The sequence below is a fragment of the Macrobrachium nipponense genome, chromosome 31, assembly GCF_015104395.2.
Source record: "Macrobrachium nipponense isolate FS-2020 chromosome 31, ASM1510439v2, whole genome shotgun sequence".
Classification (NCBI taxonomy): Eukaryota; Metazoa; Arthropoda; class Malacostraca; order Decapoda; family Palaemonidae; genus Macrobrachium; species Macrobrachium nipponense.
Genome location: NC_061093.1, coordinates 26,978,836 through 27,003,925, shown reverse-complemented (window position 1 = coordinate 27,003,925; position 25,090 = coordinate 26,978,836). Strand labels below are relative to the sequence as shown.

The window sequence follows — 25,090 nt, the reverse complement described above, 5'->3', positions numbered from 1 at the left end:
CAACGAAACCCAAGAGGAAAAACGAAATAAAAATAAACGCTGTGACACTCAGAAAACATTCAGACATAAAACAGCCACTTGCTTCATACAAATAAAGTCCTGGTAACTTGTTCTTGGCCTATGGCAGGCTTATATTTTTCGTGAGGCGTCGTTGTAAATAAAAAAATTAATAAATAAAATTTCAAAAAAATTGAAACGGCGTCACTTAACGAAATAAAAACATATAATAATTACGATACACGCACATGACACATTCTGATCTGAGACCTTCTCTTCTCTCTCATACTGTACCTATATTTCTTTTTTTTTAATGACAAAAGTCTACCTAGAAATTCTTTATGTATTCCTAAGCATCCAAACATTTTCTTGCCTGCTTCTTGGCAGTGACTTTCCTCCAATATTAATAAGGAAAATATGTGCGTACTATTAACAATGACTAGACAGATAATCAACTCACAAACAATCACTACGCCAAATAAAAAAATATACGAATATATACACACACATGCGTACTCCTATTCACATAGTAAATTATAAAACATACATACACACACAATATATATATATATATATATTATATATATATATATATATATTTTATATTATATATATATATAGAGAGAGAGAGAGAAGATAGAGAGAGAGAGAGAGCAGAGAGAGAGAGAGACGATTGAGAAACGAGAGAGAGAGAGAGAGAGAGAGAGTCCATCATTCACGTTACAACTCTGTTTCATCTAATGTCACATTTCACATTTCTTACAACATAACTGTTATAGCTGATAGTCACTTATATCCTTTCTTTATAACCGTTGCTTTTCTCGCTAATCAATGCACGGATAATAATGCTGCATCACAGTAATGGTCACCATTTCTTATGCCCGTAAGTTAATAAAACACTAAATAATTACCAAGTATACATTTAAAAAATATAGTAATAGTTGATACTCGACAAACAACTACGCAAACATCTACTACACTACGAACAACTATAAAGTAAGCAGAAATAAACGAAGTTTGTACACAATGCCAATGTTAATACAGAATAACTACTGTGGAAACCAAAAGCACTATTTATTCTGAAATCCTACTTTATGAAACCCATTATGTATCAGATCTTTTTTAACGCACTTGTGTTACTAATGTTTCCCTTTAGACAGTATTCAATTATTTTTCATAATACTATGCCAGTCATACTGGCGTCACTTTGCAGGTGAGCAATCGCATTTCATGACAGGATGTTAAGAAACTGAAATAAAAGTAATAGGTCGAGAGGCCAAGCTAAAACTAGAACACAAATATTTATATTCCTTGCTATGCAAAAATCTCTTAAAATTTAAAAGGTACCATAAATTTATACATTTTCTTCTCACCGAGAAAACCCACGTTATATATTGCCTTTTACTGGATTCTTTGCAGACAAATGACACTGTTATTTTTCCTTTGATCAATCGATGTACAAGTAAATTTCAAATAAGATTTTTTTTTCCTATACCGCAATTTGTTAAAATCAAAATAAATTCAAGGTCAAAATGGATAGTGGCGTTGAGCCGCAATAAAAAAAGTAATTATACGTACTTTGAATTACAATTTTCTCCCAAAGTACAAAACATATAAGGCTTTTTTTCACCTTACAAATCCTTTCTAATTAGATGTAGTTTATTGCTGATTATGAAGAACACTGCGCAGCGAAGAGTTTATTGTAATTTTTGACGTTATGGTACACTTAAAATGTTTCGGTAATTATAACAGTAACTTTTTTCACTGATATACTTGAGGGCCGGACGAAATTTTCTATCTATTTTCGTCCACATTTGGGAAGCACTGTATTTGAAATAATTAAGTTTTAACAGCCTAACCTTGGAAAAAATCTGCTTTTATTTCTGACGTTATGGAAACGATAAGTGAATAATGAAAGGGACGAACGAGTATTTCCAATACAAAACTACCTTCCACATTCTGGCACAAACTCAAAATAAATAAGACCAGTTTCCATATACTGCACTAAAACCCTAAATCTCACTTTCAAAACTTTCTGAACAATGCAGCATCACGAAAAGTACAAAAATATAACATCCCTCCTTTTCAAGATCAGCGACTTCTCTTAACGCAAATCTACCACAATCATTTAATGCAACAACAGTCAATCTCAATATATCTCATTAAAACACATGTCGAATCTGGTAGAAATTATCAGATATTTTACCGAGGAAAAAATGTGTTCAAACTTCTAATACGAAATATTTACGGAAATTTTACTGAATAATTATTAAAAATTATTAAAATAAATATGAAATATATAAATATATTATATATATATATATATATATATATATATATATATATATATATATAGCATAATATATATCTATATATATATATAGTTATATATATATATCCGTATATATGATTCTTTTCGATTTCCCTCGTTCAAAAAGTTTTTTCATTGGCTTTGGTAGTAATTGTCCATGCAAAAAGTAACAAAAAAACATAAAAACTAAATGAAACAGAATGAACCTTCCATCGACTACTCTTTACTACATCACGACACCAACGACAAAATATGAATGAAATATCTTCCGTTTACCTGTGAGGGAGGAGGAGGAGGAGGAGGAGGAGGAGGAGGTGGGGAAACAGCGTCCGGCACACTACTGTAACTCACCTGCAATTCACAAAAAAGAATAACATTGTCAATTTCAAAGATAACATTTATATCAAAGCCTTAACCTAATATGCATTTCAAAAAGTGTAAAATATTTTTATAAAATTGGAAAAATGGTTGGCAGTACAAAGCCTTTGGTATAAATAATTCTAAAAATACAATAAAAAATTACAACTGTTTATTTTGCATAAGTATACAGGGAAAATTTCGTAGCGATTCAACGAGAGAGAGAGAGAGAGAGAGAGAGAGAGAGAGAGAGAGAGAGAGAGAGAGAGAGAGAGAGAGAGAGGATGAAACTCGTCTCGAGACCCTCCAGATTTGATGGCAATGATTCTGAAAGAGCGATGAACGCTCAAGTCTAATATTCAGTCTTCTCTCCTTCACCCTGGCTGCGACCCACACTAAACACGTAACAATCAGGTGCACATTTAACTGCTTAGATCAACTGAGGCACAAAGGATTTTAGGAAACGAGCCAAACTGTTTCTCCTCCCCTACTTCGAGACTTAAAAAAAAAATCCAGTGAGAGAGAGAGAGAGAGAGAGAGAGAGAGAGAATCGTTAACGGTACTATCTATCGAGATAATTACCCTCCAGTTAAAGTACACAGAAATAACTACCAGCTGGTCCCACAGGCCGCTTTTGTTAGGTCGACCACCATGCTGGCATATCTATGTAAGGTCTGGAGGCTTCGAGACCTCCAAACCTTGGGCTAATCCATGGATCCTGTAGGATCCTGGGCAGATATCCATCACTGAAAAGGGTCTCGTGTGTCACCTGGATCTCTGAAGAGTCTAAAACCCATACCATGATGACAGTTAGGACAAGTCATCTCTAAGATACATTGATTGTTAAGTCTAGCACCTCAAATCCTGAATCTATCACTGCGTACCACACTTCCTATGATCAACGTTATACAAATGTAAGTTCCAATACTGATTTCACTTTGTCTTAGTGAAGGATGTGAAGGGTATGAAAACAATTCTGACTACAATGAAACAATCGATGTAAACTTTGGTAGTTACAAACTATTTCAGTACACCAATTGGTTTCAGTAACTGAACACATTAAAATCTGCCTGCAAAATGCCAGCACTCAATGCATTCACCGATACCTCATGTGTAATGTTACAGAATACAATATGGTGCGATATCTGCTCTGAATCAGGAAGAACAATTCCACGTAGAAAGTCGTTGGAATTCACAACTATGCTTTCTCTCCCTCACCACTTTCTTGGACAAAGTGACCGTTTCATTCTCTGCCTGCAGGATAAAGCAATTAATGCTCAGCGAAAGGTTAAAAATTCCTTAGTTTTCGGGGCTGCAGTTCGCGAGAAAACCTTAAAAGTGATATCTGCAGTGTCATTCCTGCAGGAGGAGAAAGATGGGAAGCATATGTGAGCAAGAGAAAGGCCATGGGGGTGAATGGGAACCAGAGGAATGTCACTGGGAGTGGTGGAAGAGAGGAAGCGTATGATTCGCATGAGTTCTTAGATAATCACGGATGATGCTTGGAAGAGAGAAGCAGCAATTCGCAGAGACGATAAAGCAAATTAAGGTAGTGAGGTGTATGCAAAAGACTAAAAAAACAAACAAAAAATAATAATAACAGCGAGTAAATAACGAAGCTAACATTTGAGACTTGTCAGACAACTCTCTTTTAAGGAAATGAATTGTAGTTATCAAATACGAATGAAGAGAAAAATTGAAGCTGTTGAACTGTTTCCATAGTATGTATGGCAAGAGAATTGAAACTATACGAACGGGGAGATACACAGAAAAATTGGTCAAAAGTTAGCGCAGGTGAAACGAAGAATCCCGTTTCAGTTGCGAAAGGGCTTGAGCCCGTGGAGAGAATGGCGTACAACAGACATTTTAAAAAGTTCCTTACTTCAAAAGTCTTATTAGCAATAAGGAGAAAAGGATCTAAAAGGGGCTGCTGAGAGAACGACGTGAGTGTGTGTGGAAAGAAGAGGTTAATGACGCCGTTATGAAGTATTAATTAATGCGGTCGTTGTGTGTGTTTTTTTTTCCTCCGTACAACACTAGCTATTAAGGAAACAGGTTGATCTCTCTCTCTCTCTCTCTCCTCTCCTCTCTCACACACACACATATATATACATACATACACACACACATATATATATATTATATATATATATATATATATATATATATATATATATATATATATGTATCATATATGTATATATATATATATGATAATATATTATATATATAAATATATATATATATTATTATATCTTAGACATATAATAATTAAATATATGTATTTAGTTCACTTTATTCATATTAATACCAATATATATATAAATTATATATATTATATATAATATATATATATTATATATATATTACTGTTTACGCGTTAGTATATTAAAATTAAAAAACAAAGATTAAAAGTCGTTATTGATTACTCACAGGCAAAAGTGAATTCACTCCTTCGGCAACAAAGAGGGAATGAAATGCTCGCGGTGCAAAACGCACTGACCTTAACAATCATAAAAAGGAAAGTAAAAGTTTCTCTCTTCTTTACCAACTGGCCCCCCGCTCCCTTCCCCTCACCTTCCCCCGTGGCCGTAAAGAGATAACAAAACTCAGACACACACTAGCATCTCTTTGACATTATCAACAACTCACACGGAAAAATAAGAGACTGCTTTCCCTAACAATAGAGAGACAGGGATCCATCAGTCCGCTGACAACAGAACCAGACCTATTCTTAGGCATGCGAGATCTTTACTTTCAGCCACCGAAGATGTGAATGTCTGAGTACAGCCACCGAAGATGTGAATGTCTGAGTACAGCCAATGAAGATGTGAATGTATGAGTACAGCCAATGAAGATGTGAATGTATGAGTACAGCCAATGAAGATGTGAATGTATGAGTACAGCCACCAAAGATGTGAATGTATGAGTACAGCCACCGAAGATGTGAATGTATGAGTACAGCCAATGAAGATGTGAATGTATGAGTACAGCCAATGAAGATGTGAATGTATGAGTACAGCCACCAAAGATGTGAATGTATGAGTACAGCCACCGAAGATGTGAATGTATGAGTACAGGCCAAGAAGGAGTGAATGGTAATGAGTACAGCCAATGAAGATGTGAATGTATGAGTACAGCCAATGAAGATGTGAATGTATGAGTACAGCCAATGAAGATGTGAATGTTGGTGAGTAAGCCAATGAAAGATGTGAAGTATGTATGAGTACAGGCCACCGAAAGATGTGAATGTATGAGTACAGCCAATGAAGATGTGAATGTATGAGTACAGCCAATGAAGATGTGAATGTATGAGTACAGCCAATGAAGATGTGAATGTATGAGTACAGCCAATGAAGATGTGAATGTATGAGTACAGCCACCTAAGATGTGAATGTATGAGTAAACAGCCACCAAAGATGGGTGAATGATTGAGTACAGCCTACAGCCAACCGAAGCTGTTGAATGTATGAGTGTAAGCCAATGAAGATGTGAATGTTTATGAGTACAGCCACCATGAAGATGGAAGTATGAAGTACAGCAATGAAGATGTGAAGTTATGAGTACCAGCCGCAATGAAAAGATGGGTGAATGTATTAGATTACAGCCAACCTGAAGATGTGAATGTATGAGTACAGCAACCAAAGATGTGAATGTTTGAGTTAAGGCACCGAAGAGTGAAGTATGGGCAGTACCAGCCAATGAAGATGTGAATGTTTGAGTACAGCCACCTAAGATGTGAATGTATGAGTACAGCCACCGAAGATGTGAATGTATGAGTACAGCCACCTAAGATGTGAATGTATGAGTACAAGCCAACCTAAGCTACGTGAATGTATGAGGTACAAGCCAACCTGAAAGATGGTGAATGTATGAGGTACAGCCACCTAAGATGTGGAAATGTATAGTAACAGTAACCGAAGATGTGAATGTTATGAGTACCAGCCACCTGAAGATGTGAATGTATGAGTACAGCCACCGAACAGATGGTGGAATGTATGGAGTACAGCCAATGAAGATGTGAATGTATGAGTACAGCCACCTAAGATGTGAATGTATGAGTACATCCACCTGAAGATGTGAATGTAATTATGAAGTACAGCCACCTAAGATGTGAATGTATGAGTACAGCCACCGAAGATGTGAATGTATGAGTACAGCCACCGAAGATGTGAATGTATGAGTACAGCCACCGAAGATGTGAATGTATGAGTACAGCCACCTAAGATGTGAATGTATGAGTACAGCCACCGAAGATGTGAATGTATGAGTACAGCCACCTAAGAAATGATGGAATGTATGGGAGTACAGCCAATGAAGATGTGAATGTTTATGGAGTAACAGCCACCGAAGATGTGAATGTATGATTACAGCCAACCGAAATGTGAATGCTGAGTACAGCCACCGAAGATGTGAATGATGAGACAAGACAATTGAAGATGGAAGTGAGTACAAGCCACCACCTAAGATGTGAATGGTGAGTACGCCACCTAAGATTTGTGAAGTATGAGTACCAGCCACCTAAGAATTGGAATGTAGAAGTAAGCCACGAAGATGTGAATGTATGAGTACAGCCACCGAAGATGTGAATGTATGAGTACAGCCACCGAAGATGTGAATGTATGAGTACAGCCAATGAAGATGTGAATGTATGAGTACAGCCAATGAAGATGTGAATGTTTGAGTACAGCCAATGAAGATGTGAATGTTTGAGTACAGCCAATGAAGATGGTGAATGGTCTAAAAATTGGGGGGGGAAAGTACAAGCCAAATGAAATGGATGAATGAATATGAGTACAGGCCAATGAAGAGGTGAATGTATGGCGTACAGCCAATGAAATATGTGAATTGTTTGCCAGTACAGCCAATGAAGATGTGAATGTTTGAGTACAGCCACCGAAGATGCGAATGTTTGAAACCTCATTCAGAACATCTGATTTTCTGGTTACCGAAACTGGCGTTCACAACTCTAGGTGATTGACCAACGTAATAAAAATTAAATTAGATGGAAACTAATTCACACTTGATTAAAACGTTGAAGTGAGGTAACGAAGTGGTTATTAAGTACAATACTTAAAAATAGGTATACATAAAATAATTAAATGTGATTAGCAATTAAATCTGACATCTAGTAAAATGTCTATCGAAACATTTTACATCAAAATCCACCATACCATAAAAAAGGATCAGACACTCAATTTCTTTCTATATATATTATATATATATATATATATATATATATATATATATATATATTATTTATATGCATGTATGTAAGCAATATAATATGTATACAACATACATAATTATATACTTAATACATATATCGATGTACTCCACAACGAAAACGAAGGAGAAACCAGAGGAGAAGGGTTAATACAGTTTTCTTAATTACCCAAACAGTCTCACCTTCCATTAGGCCTCTTCCGGGGAACTTAATGACTTAAAAGAAGTTTAAGGAAATTATATATCGGATAAAGCTTTACAATTGACTTCAAGATTTTCATAAAATATGAAAGTAAAAAATACCATTCAAGTTAGTGGTTTTCTCTTTTTTTAATGGTAATGTAGTTATATTTGATTTTCATCTAATATATATATATATATATATATATATATATATATATATATATCTATATATATATATATATATATATACACATACATATATGTGTGTGTGTGTATTAAACACACACCTCGCAAATTCCCGTTACAAGAGGCCCAGATGATATCACCTTTCCGTTTCCACGCAGTCATACAGTAATTGGCTGGATAAGGCTGTTAGTCACGTGTCCTGTAAAGCTGGTGTTCAACAAAGTTTGCGTGTCAACAGCTTTTGTTATTTTTGGGGGGTCACATATCAAAACAATGTCCAGACACAGCGTCGCCTAATTTCGGTGGTCAGAAGGTCACTGCCATCTCCTTGGCCAAATCTAACACGTTATTACTGCTCTCAGTAAAATTGCCATCATCGCTATAAAAAAAAAAATTTTTACTGCCGTTAGTAGTATACCTATCCAATTATTTTCTCTAGCTATGATTGATTTATATATATATATATATATATATATATATATATATATATATATATATATATATATATATATATATATATATAAATCAATCATAGTAAGAGAAAATATAAGTACATACCAATATATATAAAACATATATACATATGTGCATATGTATATATACTTATATCTATGTATTTATATATACATTTATAAATGTATATGTAAAAAAAAAGACATACATACTAATAATATATATGTATATATATATATATATATATATATATATTATATATATATATATATTTCAAGCTACAATGTCCTTTAATATCTAAATTCACTTTACCTCCCAAATGATAGATATTTCATATATGTACCGAAGGGGAATTTTTTAATTGATAATAATTTGTTCGTCCCCCCATGGGATCGAACCACCGTCCAAGTGGACGGGGACGAAATCAGGACAGTCAGTGACGCTATCCAATCAGCCAACAGAGACGCTATAAGTTCATATCGTTCTGACCTTACAAATCACCCTCGATATGAACTTATAGCGTCTCTGTTGGCTGATTGGATAGCGTCACTGACTGTCCTGATTTCGTCCCCGTCCACTTGACGGTGGTTCGATCCCATGGGGGGACGAAATTATTATCAATTAAAAAATTCCCCTTCGGTACATATATGATATAATTTCATGTATGTAGCGTATACATGAAATTATGCATGTACGTACTTGAAGAGAAATGAAGATGTGGCGCTCTGTTTTATCAGATAGCTTTTTCAGTTTCGTAAATGAGCGCGTTTTTTTGTGGAAGACCCTTTGTATGAAGACGGTCCCTTCTTTGACCCTCCCTCCCCTCCTCCTCCATCCTTTCTTCGGGATAACACAGCCAGCCGTGGCCTCGACGGAGAGAGATCGATGAGGGGCAGGTAAACCTCAATTAGGGGGTGAAGTGGATCAAGAAACAGGATTTGACAAAGAGTCAGGCCTTTTCTGGGAGGCCCAAAAATTTATTCATTTCAAAATCCAATTATCCTTGGAGATTTTTTTCTTGGATTGAACGGTTTTTTTGGTTCATCTCATTAGAATTACCTTAAGTAACCTCAGTTATTATCTTTATCGCAAAAATCACCGCAGGTCATAATAACCTTATATTCACTGGTAATGAAATGACGTCAGGTCGAGTCGTACGGGAGATACGAATCTCACTGCAAATGGAACATGAATACGATTTAATTGACAATAAACAATGTGAGAGAGAGAGAGAGATAGAGAGAGAGAGAGAGAGAGAGAGAGAGAGAGAGAGAGAGAGAGGTTAAATACATTAACAGTGTATTTGTCACGTTAACTACATCAATAGTGAATGACCAACACAACTAGACATAAATATTCCGACAGAATATATTACGTCCATTCATCCAGCAGCCACTGATGACCTCTGGAGTTCTGGATAAAAAGTTGAAAAAATAAATACAAAATAAATTCATACGTTTGCAGTTAAATCATAAATATCTGGCGTTATTAAGTTATTGCATCTATGGGATTTATAAAAAAAAAACTGACGTTGATAATCACAGCAATAATAGCAGGAATAAAACCACGTGATGGGAAATGAGCGATAACTAACACACACACACACACACACACAATCTCTCTCTCTCTCTCTCTCGATTAACGGGCCGGTCAGCCGAGTGTGAAATAATGGACCATCATATCGAGATGATGAATGAAGGAAGGGAAGGTGGGAGGTGTGAGGCTGTGATGAGAATGAAGAAGCTGATGGCGTCACTCTGAGAATCGTCACAGATCGTCAGGAGACTCTGAAGGTGACGCTTCAATCGGGGAAGGTGTAATTTAATCCATCTTGAACGACAGACAGACAGACAGACAGACAGAGACAAAAGAAAAACGTCAAATAGCACCAGGAACGCGAGAAACGAAAGGGAGGCGATTGATCAACATCCCTAAATTGGAACATTGCACAACTTACAGTAGATCACAAAAGGGAGAACCCTTATTGAAAATGTGCTCAGGTTTCAGTATACTGTATACTGATATCTACACCTACAACATTTGATATCAATGTAAATAAAATACACAGTAGTACTGTAGTTGTCACTGTTGTAGTATAGAAAAATAACTTGGATCATTAAGATATATTAGTGAAATAACTATAATGCCAAGAGAATAGCAGTCGCACTACTCACAATAATCTAAGGTCCAAATACAGGAAGCTTCAATAATCCACTGAAATGCAAGAAAACGCTCAACAAAAAATACGGTCAAATCGTGGAAAAAAAATACAAACAAAAACAAACAGATATGAACGTGTATACAGAAGCATTCTAACACCTGCCGATGGTCCGCAAAGCTAGAGTAGCACTAACCATTTTTTTTAAGGTGAAGATGCACCTGACAGGCTGGTGATGACTTGCAGGATTCAATATGACCGAATAACAGCGCTGTATTCCGAAAAATTACCAACAATATAGAAATTTATTTACTAGCACGAACTTCTCCCCCTCTGGTAGGTAATATGGTTGGCTGCATGTCCAGGGAACCATTAAATATGCGTCTAATTTTTCTTATTACTATTCAGATGAACCCTATTCATATGGAACAAGCCCGCAGAGGCCACTGACTTGAACTCCAAGCTTCCAATGAATACGGGGCTCATTTGAAAGAAGTTACAGTGGGTAACAGGAATAGCGCATTTCAATTCCAGATTTACTACGTGATACCAAGTCTAACTTCAATGAAAAGAGCAAAAATTGGTAAGCGTCCGAAGTGCAGCGAAACCTTACGGAACCTTACCAAACCTAACGGCCAGACAAAATCAACCAGAGAATGAAGACGATTTCGTCAATGACTGCGGCGAGCAATCTTGTTAGATCGTGGACGAACACTCTCGTGTGTGGACACAGAGGCCACATCCAGGGACGTGAAAAGCCATGCGCCATTTGTTTTGAAAGCCCTCCGTCAGGCAATTCTGTGAGAAGTATCTCAGGTGAATTCAACCGTTGGTGAATTACCCCACTTCGGTGATCAGTTGCATTTAACTTTAACACTTGAAGGATGGTTTATCGTCAGACGTATCCCCCAACATTCATATAAATGACCATACCCTTCGGGATGCGGATACTTTGTAAATCTAAATAATTTAGATATATTTAGTTGTTAAAGACGATTTTCGGCCATATAATTCAAATATATGTGTTATCAGGAATATTCCATGTACTAATTGAAAGTAGCAAGATATACATGAAGTTTTGGTTGCCTTGGCACAAGGGTATTTCATGATAAGGGTATCAAAACTCAAATTCATTCTTCGCATGAGAGAGAGAGAGAGAGAGAGAGAGAGAGAGAGAGAGAGAGAGAGAGAGATTCCTAAAAACCGAAATATCCTGCCTTTATAATTACAAATGATGTAAATGACATGAAATTACTAAAACAAATATGCTTTAAAACAATTATGCTATATATGTTATAACAGATCTACCTATAAAGCATATATGTATGAAATGTGTATTTGTGTATCATGTATTCTGTACAATCAAACGACAAAGCCAAATTTGGCAATGAAAGAAAAGTCTACTTTTAGCTACAATGTGTGAGTATGAACTACTGAACAACGAGCAGGGGGTTGTATCCGCATATCCACATTCTCAAACTGCGGATGCGGATGTTGTTTGCAATGCTAATGCGGATGCGCATGTCGATGCGGATGTTGAGAAACTGTCAATGCATATGCTGATTTGAAAAAAAAAATTAAATGCAGATATCCGAAACACCTCTAATTTACATATGGAAATAATCCATGAGTGAATAAAACCTCGTTTAAAACGGGATAGAATACTCCCGTTCAACGGTGTCTTATCAAACGCATTCTTCGAAGAAGAGATTCTCCCACTATAAAAAGATTCATTCTCTCTCTCTCTCTAGAGATTATGGTGCTTCGGTCTAGTGACCTCTCCAAAACCCGTTTAAAAAAAATTACTACTTCTATTAAGGGTATGTTAATGTATGATAAATTCACTTTCGGCCTTTGCTTCTTAAACATCATTTTTTTTTTTTTTTTTTTTTTTTTTTTTTTTTTTTTTTTTTTTACCAATCGGTTTTTTCCCTCCGGAGGAAGTGACGCCAGAGGGGTGACAGCTTCCAGTTCTCAAATGTCTTTAAGAAATGAGGCTGCTTGTCCCATGGCCTTTTCATGGCGCTCAGCTGCGGCTAGTAGGCTCTGTACGTACGTGTGCGTGTATGTACTGTATAAGTGTTTGTATATATACTATATTTATAACTATACAGTACACACACACATTATATATTAATACAATATAAACGAAATTATAACAGAGCCAAGTCCTATGAAGATAACCAGTAATTGAGCCCCCCCCCCCCTCCCCCCAACTCTCTCTCTCTCTCTTCTCTCTCTCTCTCTCTCTCTCTCTCTCTCTCTCTCTCTCTCTCTAATTTAACACACTCGGAGCGAAACCAACAGGGTGCCGGATGCCACATTTCCGGTCGGCGCTTACTGATAACTACAACCGCCCCCCCCACTTCTCTCTCTCTCTTCTCTCTCTCTTCCTCTCTCCTCTCTCTCTCTCTCCTCCCTCTCCGTCCGCAACCGCAATTCACTCCTCCAGAAACCACTATCCTTTCATTCAAACACTCATTCTTTCATTCATTCATTCATTCACTCTCCCCCTCGACAGCGCCCGAGAGTCATCAACCACATCCGCTCGTCCAAGACGGCAGCTTTTCAAGACGATAGACACGACTGGACGTTTCATGCGGAAAAATTCCACACAAGCCCTACTAGTATGTGCTGACCGACGGATCAAGTTATGTGGCATCACAGTCACCAGGGAATTCCACCACAATTATTGACTCATTGACTGCAAGTAATCTGACATCACTGCCAATGCACTCTTGCACATTCCTCGGAACTAAAAGCTAAGAATTCCATATAAAAATGGGTTAGAGCTGGGAAGAAGAAGACTAAAAGCTAAGCATTCAGAAAAGACATTAGTGTTAATTGGGCGATTCCCATTTCAGAGACACCATATTCAAAATCCCATATCAAGTATTCAAAATTCAAAAGTGTTCTTCATAACGCATATTCTAAATTTACACAGACCAGAACTTTAAAAGAAATCTAAAATTCTGGTAAGGGCACAAGTTCTTCGTTGAAAAATTACCAAATGCTATGGGAATTCGGTAAGATACGGTACTAGACCGTATCTTCTCAATTTTAAGAAACACAAGATAATCAAAGAAAATCAGACTGAAAATGACAGTTACGATAAAGAGAGCGTAAAATTCTCGCGCCAGAATTCCCAAATCCCATCACCATAAGACACGGCATCATGATAACACTCCTGTTCTAAAACCGACGCTCTGACACCTCACAGAAGATAAAGTTCTCGAAATTAAATATTCAACTCCTCAACTTTTGTATAAGTTCTAAGTTTTTTTTTCCAAACGAAAATTACAAACATTTTTAGATGAGCATCATTAGCTTTGGCCTAGATCTAATAAAATCAGCATCTTGTTTACCTTGTTACTGTGTAACTGTTGCTTATCAGGAGAGAGAGAGAGAGAGAGAGAGAGAGAGAGAGAGAGAGAGAGAGAGAGGAGAGAGGTAATCACTAATTTTGTTCTAAAAATAAAATAAAATAAAATCCGTATCTTTTTCTATTAGCGTCCTGGTTCACCTTCTTACAGTATAACTGTTGCTTATCAAAAGAGAGAGAGAGAGAGAGAGAGAGAGAGAGAGATAGAGAGAGAGAGAGAGAGAGGTAATCACTAGTTTTGTTCTAAAAATGAAATAAAATAAAATCCGTATCTTTTTCTATTAGCATCCTGGTTCACCTTCCTTCTTACAGTATAACTGCTGCTTATGGAGAGAGAGGAGCGAGAGAGAAGAAGATTATGCCGAGAAAGAAAGAGGAGATCGAGAAGAGAGAGAGAGAGAGAGAGAGAGAGAGAGAGAGAGAGAGAGAGAGAGAATCACTACTTTTGTTTTAAAAATGAAATAAAATAAAATCCGTATCTTTTTCTATTAGCATCCTGGTTCACCTTCTTACAGTATAACTGCTGCTTATCGAGAGAGAGAGAGAGAGAGAGAGAGAGAGAGAGAGAGAGAGAGAGAGAGAGAAGAATCACTACTTTTGTTCTAAAAATGAAATAAAATAAAATCCGTATCTTTTTCTATTAGCATCCTGGTTCACCTTCTTACAGTATAACTGCTGCTTATCGAGAGAGAGAGAGAGAGAGAGAGAGAGAGAGAGAGAGAGAGAGAGAGAGAGAGAGAGAGAGAGAGGGTTTCACCCCCACTGTGCGTTGAGGATTGGTACCTCGTAGAGGTCCTCCCGTTTTAATGTTATATATTTTGATTGAGCAATGAGCCCTTGCGACGTTTTCCTTCGTCCCTTTTTCTCCCCACCCTAGATTCTGAGAGAGAGAGAGAGAGAGAGAGAGAGAGAGAGAGAGAGAGAGAGAGAGAGAGTTTTAAATGTAGGTTATCACAAGATAACCTACTTGTCTAATATCTTTGCAGGGCATTACATGAAATGTACGCAATGATGTTTAGTCATTTATTTATTCGCTGACTCGTTTGCTTTATCACTTATTCATGTGAATGTCCAATTCCTGTTTTCGTTTTAAGAAAAGCAGTGGCATCACTTCCTTATCGACTCCAAAGGCCTTAGAATGTAAGAGGATCAGTTCAATACTCAAGAGATATTTGTGCGTCTGACAAAGACGACCCATCACAACAATTCAACAGAAATCGACGCAAAGGACGCAGGAAAGCGATATACCTTGAAGAAACGACACATTTCCGAGGTGGAAACCATTCTGGAATATCGACATAGCAACTATCTTGAACACAAACACGACTTATTAATAGCGATGCATATTTCCCTCAGTAAATATGGAAACCGTAAGTTATCGAAACAATTTAATGTGTACACAACGTAACCTTGTGTCAATCTAGATTGAAGTCGAGAGAATTCTGAACACCCACCCTTAAATTCAAGTAATTTGTTAAGAAGACACTTCAACCACAAAAGAAAGCGAATAACAGGGTATGATCCTGTTGCATGAAGAATCGAGTTCCAACGTTTTACCATAATGTCATATAACGCACACTGAAGGATATACACTGCACGACGGACGTTACGTCCTCTTCCCAAAGAAATACAAGCAGACACATCACTTGCCTGTAGAAGTAACAAGCGCACAGAAGGGCGAGGAATTTAAAAGCCAGGCAAAAGTGGGCGACCTACCGACGGTCCCGCCCCTCGAGGGAAAAAGTTGGAAGAGGAAATGAGTTCTGAAGGAACCACCACACGGATGAACTGCGTCGAGGAGGGGAAATAGGACGCCCAAAACCCTATAGGCCTTTTCGCTTCCTTTCTCTCTCTCCAGTTTCTTCTTCCTTTTTTCACACGGAGGAAGGAATTAATGGGAAAAGAGGAAATGGAAGAGGAAGATGAGAATGGCGAACTTTGTGATTAATAAAACCGAAATCACGTGGGATACGAGACCACGAAAAGTGTGCAAGCAAGTGCTTCAAACCACATTACATAAAAGACTTTGTGAGAGAGAGAGAGAGAGAGAGAGAGAGAGAGAGAGAGAGAGAGAGAGAGAGAGAGAGAGAGAGAATATAAATCTGACGTCAAATTGGATGTGCTATACATTCCAAGGGAAAATTTTTAAAATTCTGTCACCATGTGTTTGAAAGCCATAACCATCGTCCGAGCTTCTTCGCGTAATGCAAGTGACTTCGTGACTTCGTATTTATCATCTGCAGTGACGATCAACTGATGCATCAAAACGAGGGTTTAGAGGGAGGTCGACATCCTACATCTAAATCCCCAAAGGCCAAGGGTCACGGCATAACGAGTAACCAGAAAGGCCAAAATTGACAGACATCAGTTCAACACATCATGTCAATACCAAAATGAATAAGCACACGCAACATTCCACCCCTGGACGCTCTCTCTTTAATCGGATACATTAACGAGTCGTCGTTTTCAGAAAACGGGAAATACCTGACTACCACATCTTAATTATTTTGCACTTTCAGTACTTTCGTTTTTATAGGAATAATGAAGGTATACAAATATTAATCAAACAGGTGTACAACCATATGCATCATAAACATACATACATACTACTATATATATATATATATATATATATATATATATATATATATATATATATATATATATATATATATATATATATATATATATATATATATATATATATATCTGTATATATACACTTATAAATCTTTGCAAACCCCTGTTGAGCCTATGGAAATATTCAGAAGTTAAAATAACAATAAGTTCAATAGTTTTTTTTTTCTAAATAATAATACGTTAAATAAACACAATAATAATGTTTATGATAATTATGATGGGCCAACTTAAGGATAAAATAAGTCATTCATCGATTGCTTGGCTGCAAAAACTTGCCATAAAGGGAATACTAATTCCTGACTTTGGAATTAAGTAAACACATGAACAACTGAAATCACCAAGAGGATGAGCGAAATACACAGCCTGAAGCCATAAAAAATCTACCGAGAAAGGATAATGTGAGAGAGAGAGAGAGAGAGAATCCTCACTTAACACCCTCCTCTCATGACTCACTCTCTTGTCATCATTCCCGAAAGATAAGTAAGTGATCTGAAGAAACAATTCTCCCGCCATCCCCAGCACGAAGGGAATCCGCAACCCTTTTCCCCTCGGCACAACTGCGAACGCAGTAACTCCTTAGCCTTGACAGATAACTTATTTGGATACTTGATTACTTTAACTTTAAAAAAATGACGTCAATATAAGAGGGAGTCGGGGCGGTATAGTCTACAACAAAGAGACCTTAAGTACCGTTCGAAAGTTCGGACCTGAGGTACTTCATTCCGCACCTGTGTTAAGAGACGGGACAATGGCTGAATGACAAAAAAAAAATTGTTGTTTTAGATTTAACTGACACTATGCCAGCACGGGCTCTTGCTCCCAGAGCAGCCCGTAAACAGAAAAATAAAAGTACTAAAAATAGGACAATCAAGAGAGTTCCTGGGCTTTCTCTGTTCAAAATCTAGACAAAAGATTTTCGAATTCAAGGATGACGGAAACGACAGAAACGCTGACAGAAAGAAACCTACAGGGTCAGAAATACATCTGGCAAAATATATCTTGATTGTCAAAAAATTCCCACATGGCCCTATGTGCTATATGCACTTACATCAAAGTTTATCCATCACTATACGTATTTATAAATGTGGCCCAGTAAACAAGATTTGTTTGTTCCAATGTCTGTGCAGACATATGTACAAATCTGTATTGTATACCTAAGCTTATACACAGCAATTCTATACGTTGTGATTTTTTAAGATTAAAACTCAAAAACAAACTATAATTGTTTTCATGGCACACGAGCACGAATGAAGCTGTTTACATGAAACAGTATGTTTCTTACCCGACATCGGAGTAGTATGCTGTATATACATTAACCGAACACACATGCACGCGCGCACACAGTCATACCATGGGATCATGTCAAAATCCCCTTCTTTCCTCTCAACTCAACACAAACATCAAGTAGTAGGAACACTGTCAACACAAACATCAAGTAGTAGGAACACTGTCAACACATACATCAAGTAGTAGGAACACTGTCAACACAAACATCAAGTAGTAGGAACACTGTCAACACAAACATCAAGTAGTAGGAACACTGTCAACACAAACATCAAGTAGTAGGAACACTGTCAAAGGCGTACGTTAGCAAAGAGGAAAAAGCCCTTTGCGCTGATCAAAGACAAATCAGTCCCGTTAAAATCGCTTCTTCCCAAACTCTGAAGTACAATCAAAGTACAATCATCAGTTAATCATAAATACACTTCCGGTGGGACGAAAGCGCGAGTCGCCTACTTGCGGGGAATGGATAATAGACGTGGAGGGAGAAAAGTTGGTGGGAACGTTATCAGAAAGATAATATGGAAAAAGAAACGGGTGGGGGCAACGAAGTAAGACATTTTATATTCGCTGATCACAAGGTTCTGCATAATGTTAATACTGTAATGTATTATTGGATGAGAGATATACTACTCTGTTCAAGTGCTACTGTCTTGTTCTGCCTTCTCTAAAACATACGACTTGCGAGATGCAGGACGCAGCTGTGAGAGAGAGAGAGAGAGAGAGAGAAGAGAGAGAGAGAGAGAGAGAGAGAGAGAATCTTTATTCCTCCCGCAGCCCAAACTCTTCTTGGAACGCAACCCACAACCGTTATGCTATCATCGCTAAGCCACCTGTTGCTTTCGACAATTATCCAAGACTCTGCTCATAACATAGCTACACAGCGGCAGGATATCCCTCGTTTACACTGCATATGTACTACCAGAGGCGATAAATCCACCTGCTTGTCAAGGCCAAAAATAACTTGAGGCTCTTATCACACAAAGAGTATAGGAAATTAAAGCTGAATGAAAATTTGAGTAGAGAATGAATAATGTCGTTGTTGGTCAACTTCATCATCCTTTGTATATGTGTGATTTCGACAATGAGTTCATTTAAAAATTGGGGCTCATTATATCAATCAAGTCAATAAAAATTTAATTCAAGGTCTAAAAATCAAAGTCAAGGTATCTCGTAAAAAAAAAAAAAAAAAAAAAAAAAAAAAAAAAAAAAAAAAACTGTATAACTCCCCATTATGAAAACTAAAGAACGCATTTACAGAAAAAAAAAAATTCATACACATGGCGAATGTCAAGCCCACCTTGGTATTATCATTCCATAAAGAAACATACGAAATATACACTTTTTTCAAAATTAATTCCTTAGGAATGTCAAACTATTTAGCAAAATGTAACGTAATCACTAGACAGCTTTGTCACTCAGGTTCTCTTGCTACTGTTCGAGAGGATACGAAGGACCAATCTCCCAGCAGTTATCAAAATGTTTCTATACCATCACCAGATGGTGCGAAGATCATCCCCACGTAAAGACAAAGCGTGTGAAAAGCAACAGCCTTAAATCAGTATTCAATGCCATCAACGCTTGTTCATGTTTCTAAAACATGTCTGTACAGTGTGAGGATATTCACATACATATATATCATATATATATGCATATATACATACATACACACACATACAAGAGATGTGTGTACTACCAATACACTTTTTAGAGATGTGTGTACTACCAATACACTTTTTAGAGACTGTTTTCAAAATTTTTCAGTATTTTTTATGCATGGGGGGTGGAGGGAAAGGGGAGATGAGTTTGAGGTCGCTAATCCAAAGTTCTTCACACAATGGCTACAACCCATCAAAGTGTGTGTGTGTGTGTGTGTGTGTGTGTGTATGTGTGTGTGATAACTGGACGGTCAAATTAAGAAGTAAAATGAGTAAAATTCCGAAGCAAAATCTTGCCGCCGCCACCACCATTCCAGCTTCCACATTACCCAACAACGACTAATGTATTAAACTGCCGTTCGGACTACGGATAAAAAATAAATAAATAGAAGCTCAACACCAGTAAGTATCTTCCGGGTACGTACCATACCTCGCAGAAGAATGCTTCGCTTGGTTCAATTTAAAGGGACTGATACGATGGGTACGATATCTAGCTTTAGAACCTCGGATCTTTTTCTAAGGCAGCACCTGTGAGTAATTACGAGTAATTAAGAATATTTTGTTAATGTAAAAGAACAAAGTGTCTTGTCTCAAGGTAACAACAAACAACTTCCTCCGAGTAACGAGTGACTGCCGGTTGCCTTTCTAAATCAGTAATAATAATAATAATAATAATAATAATAATAATAATAATAATAATAATAATAATAATAATAATAATCTGGTGATGAACTGTTCCAACGTTGGCCGGTGCCAGTAAGTTGCATAAGAATATTTGTATTCATATATGTATGGTTCCTACCTGTACCCTTTGCCACTTGAGCATGCACAAACGGTACCGCTTCATGAAAAAAAAAAAAAAAAATTTTTTTTACTCTAGTATAATCATCATCATTCCCAACAGTTCATGAAACACCGACCGGCACAGAAACGCGTGAAGACCACAACGTGAGGCCAAAACAAATAATTGTGGCTAAATGACCAGTACACCATACGATGTTAATAAAAGACAAAATCCAAAAGGGAATATTTCCTTAAGAAGAAAATAATACCAACGGTTTAAAACAATGAGCAACCTCTCTGTCTGTCTCTGCGGCGGCCTTTCTCTCCTCTTGTGCTCTACTTTTCTCCCCGAAAGTATGTCTTAATTTTATTACCTCGACACAAATAAAACAATAAAAATTTCTCCAAGACTTTTTCTGACAACAGAAGGGCTTCGCGATATTTACATCCACCAATAAACACAAAGTATTTATTTTTATAACAGAGGAGATAAGATGCTTTTCGACCGGAAGCCATTGTGTTTAAGGGATTATGCAAACCGTATTGTGAATACAGCACAGCTAAGCTCAAGTAAGCGATACAACATTAATACGAACTTAAAATATTAGCGATGATGAAATTAATCAATACACGCACGCGCACACACGTATAATCTATATATATACATACATATAGTTTACACACACACACATATATATATATATGTGTATGTGTGTGTGTGTGTGTGTGTGTGTGTGTGTGTGTGTGTGTGAGAACACATAATAAATACAGGGAAATCTAAATGACAACCCTCAGATATGTATGTTAGCAGTGCTGACACTCGAAAATTTTAAGTCGTCCAGATACTTGATTCGCGTCTTCTCACTGATAACCGAAGTAGTGTGAGAAAATTAATAAAGATATTAATTTTGTATACATCAAAAATCAACACGTAACCAAGTGGCTCCAACCACTTAATCTGAAAACTTCCACGTAAGAGTCGTGCCCGAAAAAGCGAGGCCAAGACCCCCCAAAAATCTTCCAACCCCCAACCCCCCCACCCCCGCCCGCCCCCCAAAAAAAACCCCAAAAAAAAATAAACCGCTAAGAAAACCAACGAACGCCTCTCCTTTCCCCCCCCCCCCCCCCCAACCCCCCCCCAACCCAACCCAACCCAACCCCACCCATGAATCTCCTCATAACTCTTTCATTTCCTTACCACCTTCTCCCTCTTCATAAACATCATCTCGGGAGGATGTCTGCGGCTCCACAGGAGAGAGGACTGACGCAGATAGTCAATAAAATGGAAAACCGGGATTCCAGTGTCGGAAACTGGGTCTTGAATTAATGAGAGAGAGAGAGAGAGAGAGAGAGAGAGAGAGAGAGAGAGAATATATTATCCATGAGGACATTCAGGAGGGGGCGAGGATTACCTCGTCGAGGAACCCTTGTTTTGATGGCATAAATTCTAACGGAGCAATGAACACGAACATCGAAGTTCTCTCTCTCTCTCTCTCTCTCTCTCTCTCTCCTACCAACAACCAACAAAAGTCGATTAACAACTACGTACTTAGTCACTGCCCTCCTCGTCCTGAGAGAGAGAGAGAGAGAGAGAGAGAGAGAGAGAGAGAGAGAGAGAGAGAGAGAGTCATTACATACACACCACCTAAGCCAGAGTTTATACATTCAAAATACTAACATACAAGGGCTGTTATTTATCATGTGAAACTACAAGCAGAACTAGTCTGGATGACTATAATATTGAAATATGGGATAATCATGGAAAGAACGAGCAAGAGCAGTCATGACGAACACAAATAAGACGAGATTGGGAACAATGCAAATTCCGAGGAATGACCAATCACAGGTAATAAATAAGCGCCATAATGACAAACGTGATCTAGATTCAGTTGAATCGCAGAAGTTTCCTCGACTTTTTATAATCCAGCAAGAGAAACCTGATCATACGGATCCCTCTTTCTTTTGTACATAAATATATAGTATATGGAGAGTTCTGTCGCCTTCTCGGATTTTATGAGTAACGAAGACTGTGTTGACAAACTGCCGCGATCGGAGACAGTTTATGGTAGGACGAAAGCCAAGGGAACAGCCAGCTGTTGTAGCACTAGTTATTTATATTCCTCAATCTTAATATATTTACTGTTGCTATTGCTAAGGTCTTGGTTCGTAAATACAGAGAGAGAGAGAGAGAGAGAGAGAGAGAGAGAGAGAGAGAGAGAGAGAGAGAGAGAATGTTTCGAAAATACTGTAGAGACAGTCACGTTTCGAAAATACAAGAGAGACAGAGTTGTTTCAACAATACTGAGAGAGAGAGAGAGAGAGAGAGAGAGAGAGAGAGAGAGAGAGAGAGAGAGAGAGAGAGAGATTGTTCTACCCTGGTCGATATTATCTAAAACGATGAGCGCTGGTTCAAACGTCGTATCCTCACTAACATTATATTTGATAAGTCAGATCGAGTTTGATTTGCATTCTGTGTCGGGAAATCCACAAAACTGTCCGATTTATCACAGGATATGTTTTTGAATTAAACTGTGAAAGGCGAAAGGCTACGAGGGAAATCGATTCCCCACACCGAAGGCTATCAACGGAAATGATGACGCGGGAACTATTTCCGCAGGGTTACAATGGTTCACTTGGATGTTAAAATCTTTTCATACAGATGACGACAGGACGGGAGAACTACAGCCAGATTGTAATCTTAAATCAGGGAGAAGGAATTAAGAAGAGGCTTAACCTCAGTTGTTTGTTTGTTTGTTTGTATGGTGCTTTTACGTTGCATGGAACCAGTGGTTATTCAGCAACGGGACCAACGGCTTTACGTGACTTCCGAACCACGTCGAGAGTGCACTTCTATCACCAGAAATACACATCTCTCACTCCTCAATGGAATGGCCAAGAATCGAACCCGCGACCACCGAGGTGAGAAGCAAACACCAAACCAACCACGCCACTGAAGCCCTTTAACCTCAGTTGTGAGAGGCCTAAAATTTAACAACGCAACAGATATGGTGACAGAACTGCGCGATCCAGGGAATACGGATTTCCATGTGGAAGACTGAAGCCAGACAGTTTTTTTTTTTTTTTTTTAAACATCCCAAGTGGAAAAGGAAAAGCGGTTCCTAGGTTCAATGGAACAGTGGTCATAACAGTGCCTTTACAATTAAGACAATACAAATGTCAATAGAACAAAGACAAACTTACTTCAGTGAAGCTCGAGACTAGAGAATTGGTACAAGCAAAGTCAATAACAAGACGGACTTCTTTGATTCGATACTTGGATAAAAAAAAACTATATCTTAGAAAAGGACAGGCGTACCATAATTTTTTATTTAACCCTTGGGAAAAGGAGGCTTTATTCCAGAAAAGGACAGACGTGCCATAAAGCGTTAGAGACCAAGAGAAAAATAATTTCGTGTCTAGGTTTAGGGTAAATAGAAAATCAAAAGATATCTTCCGATTTTTAGGCATATGACGATTCATTTGAAATTGCGCCTTCCCGAACCATGTCTGCATATAACCCATGAATATATAATTTCTTAGATTCGTGATGGTATACTTGGGAAAGCTCCCTCTGGCCGTTCCATTTGCAACATTTCCATTTGTAATATGGGGGAGACCATACCATCCACTATTAGCTGACAACTATAGAGTTTGAAAGCAATTTCCCTACCCCGGCTCGTAACTTGGGACTTTTCGTACAATATGTAATATTCAACTTGATAATAGAGGCTTTGTCAAAGGGCCAACAGACAAGTATCGATTTTGCCATTTGAGTCTGGAATTCTGATTGGCCGCTGATCACCCCTGGATATCTGACTGATAAAGGATTATTTGGATTCCCAACTGACAGGGTCCCTGACACCCATCCGCGATGGTTACCCCTTATGTGTCGCTGACTGCTTTCCTGCTATTTTTCTCACTGTATTCACTAGGCAATATGTTAATAATAAACGAGAGAGAGAGAGAGAGAGAGAGAGAGAGAGAGAGAAATTCTCAGCTTATTCACTATATGCAATGTTAATAATAAAGGTTGGTATGAGAGAGAGAGAGAGAGAGAGAGAGAGAGAGAGAGAGAGAGAGAGAGAGAGAGAGAGAAATTCTCAGCTTATTCACTAAATGAAATGTTAATAATAAAGGTTGGTATGAGAGAGAGAGAGAGAGAGGCAGGCAATTGCAGTAATTACCTCCTTGGTAATTACAATCCTCATGAAACGACTCTGATTGATCCAACCCAAATCGACATGCCGACGGGTTTATGAGAGACGGATTGATTTACGCAGACTATAACCTGGCGTTGCAACGGTGAAAAAACTAAACTACCTAAATTTCTCCCGTAAATAATTAATTCTGATGCACAGGGAAACAAACAGTAGGCAAAAAATGCAAGAAAATGAAAGATTCATTCAATTTCCCCCTTTAAGAGATTCATTTTTATTCAAAGGGCATAAAACAAAAATAAAAATATTCGCTAATGC

At 37.7% G+C, this 25,090-nt stretch overlaps 1 protein-coding gene across 1 annotated transcript in view; it reads right to left on the bottom strand.

Annotated features, from left to right (window-relative positions):
• The window catches only part of LOC135206710 (tyrosine-protein phosphatase non-receptor type 9-like), a 224,650-nt gene that overhangs the window by 100,830 nt on the left and 98,730 nt on the right, over positions 1-25,090 (bottom strand). Inside the window, exon 4 of the mRNA XM_064238160.1 lies at positions 2,585-2,659. Coding sequence (XP_064094230.1) covers positions 2,585-2,659 — 75 coding nt within the window. The remainder of the gene's footprint in view (positions 1-2,584; positions 2,660-25,090) is intronic.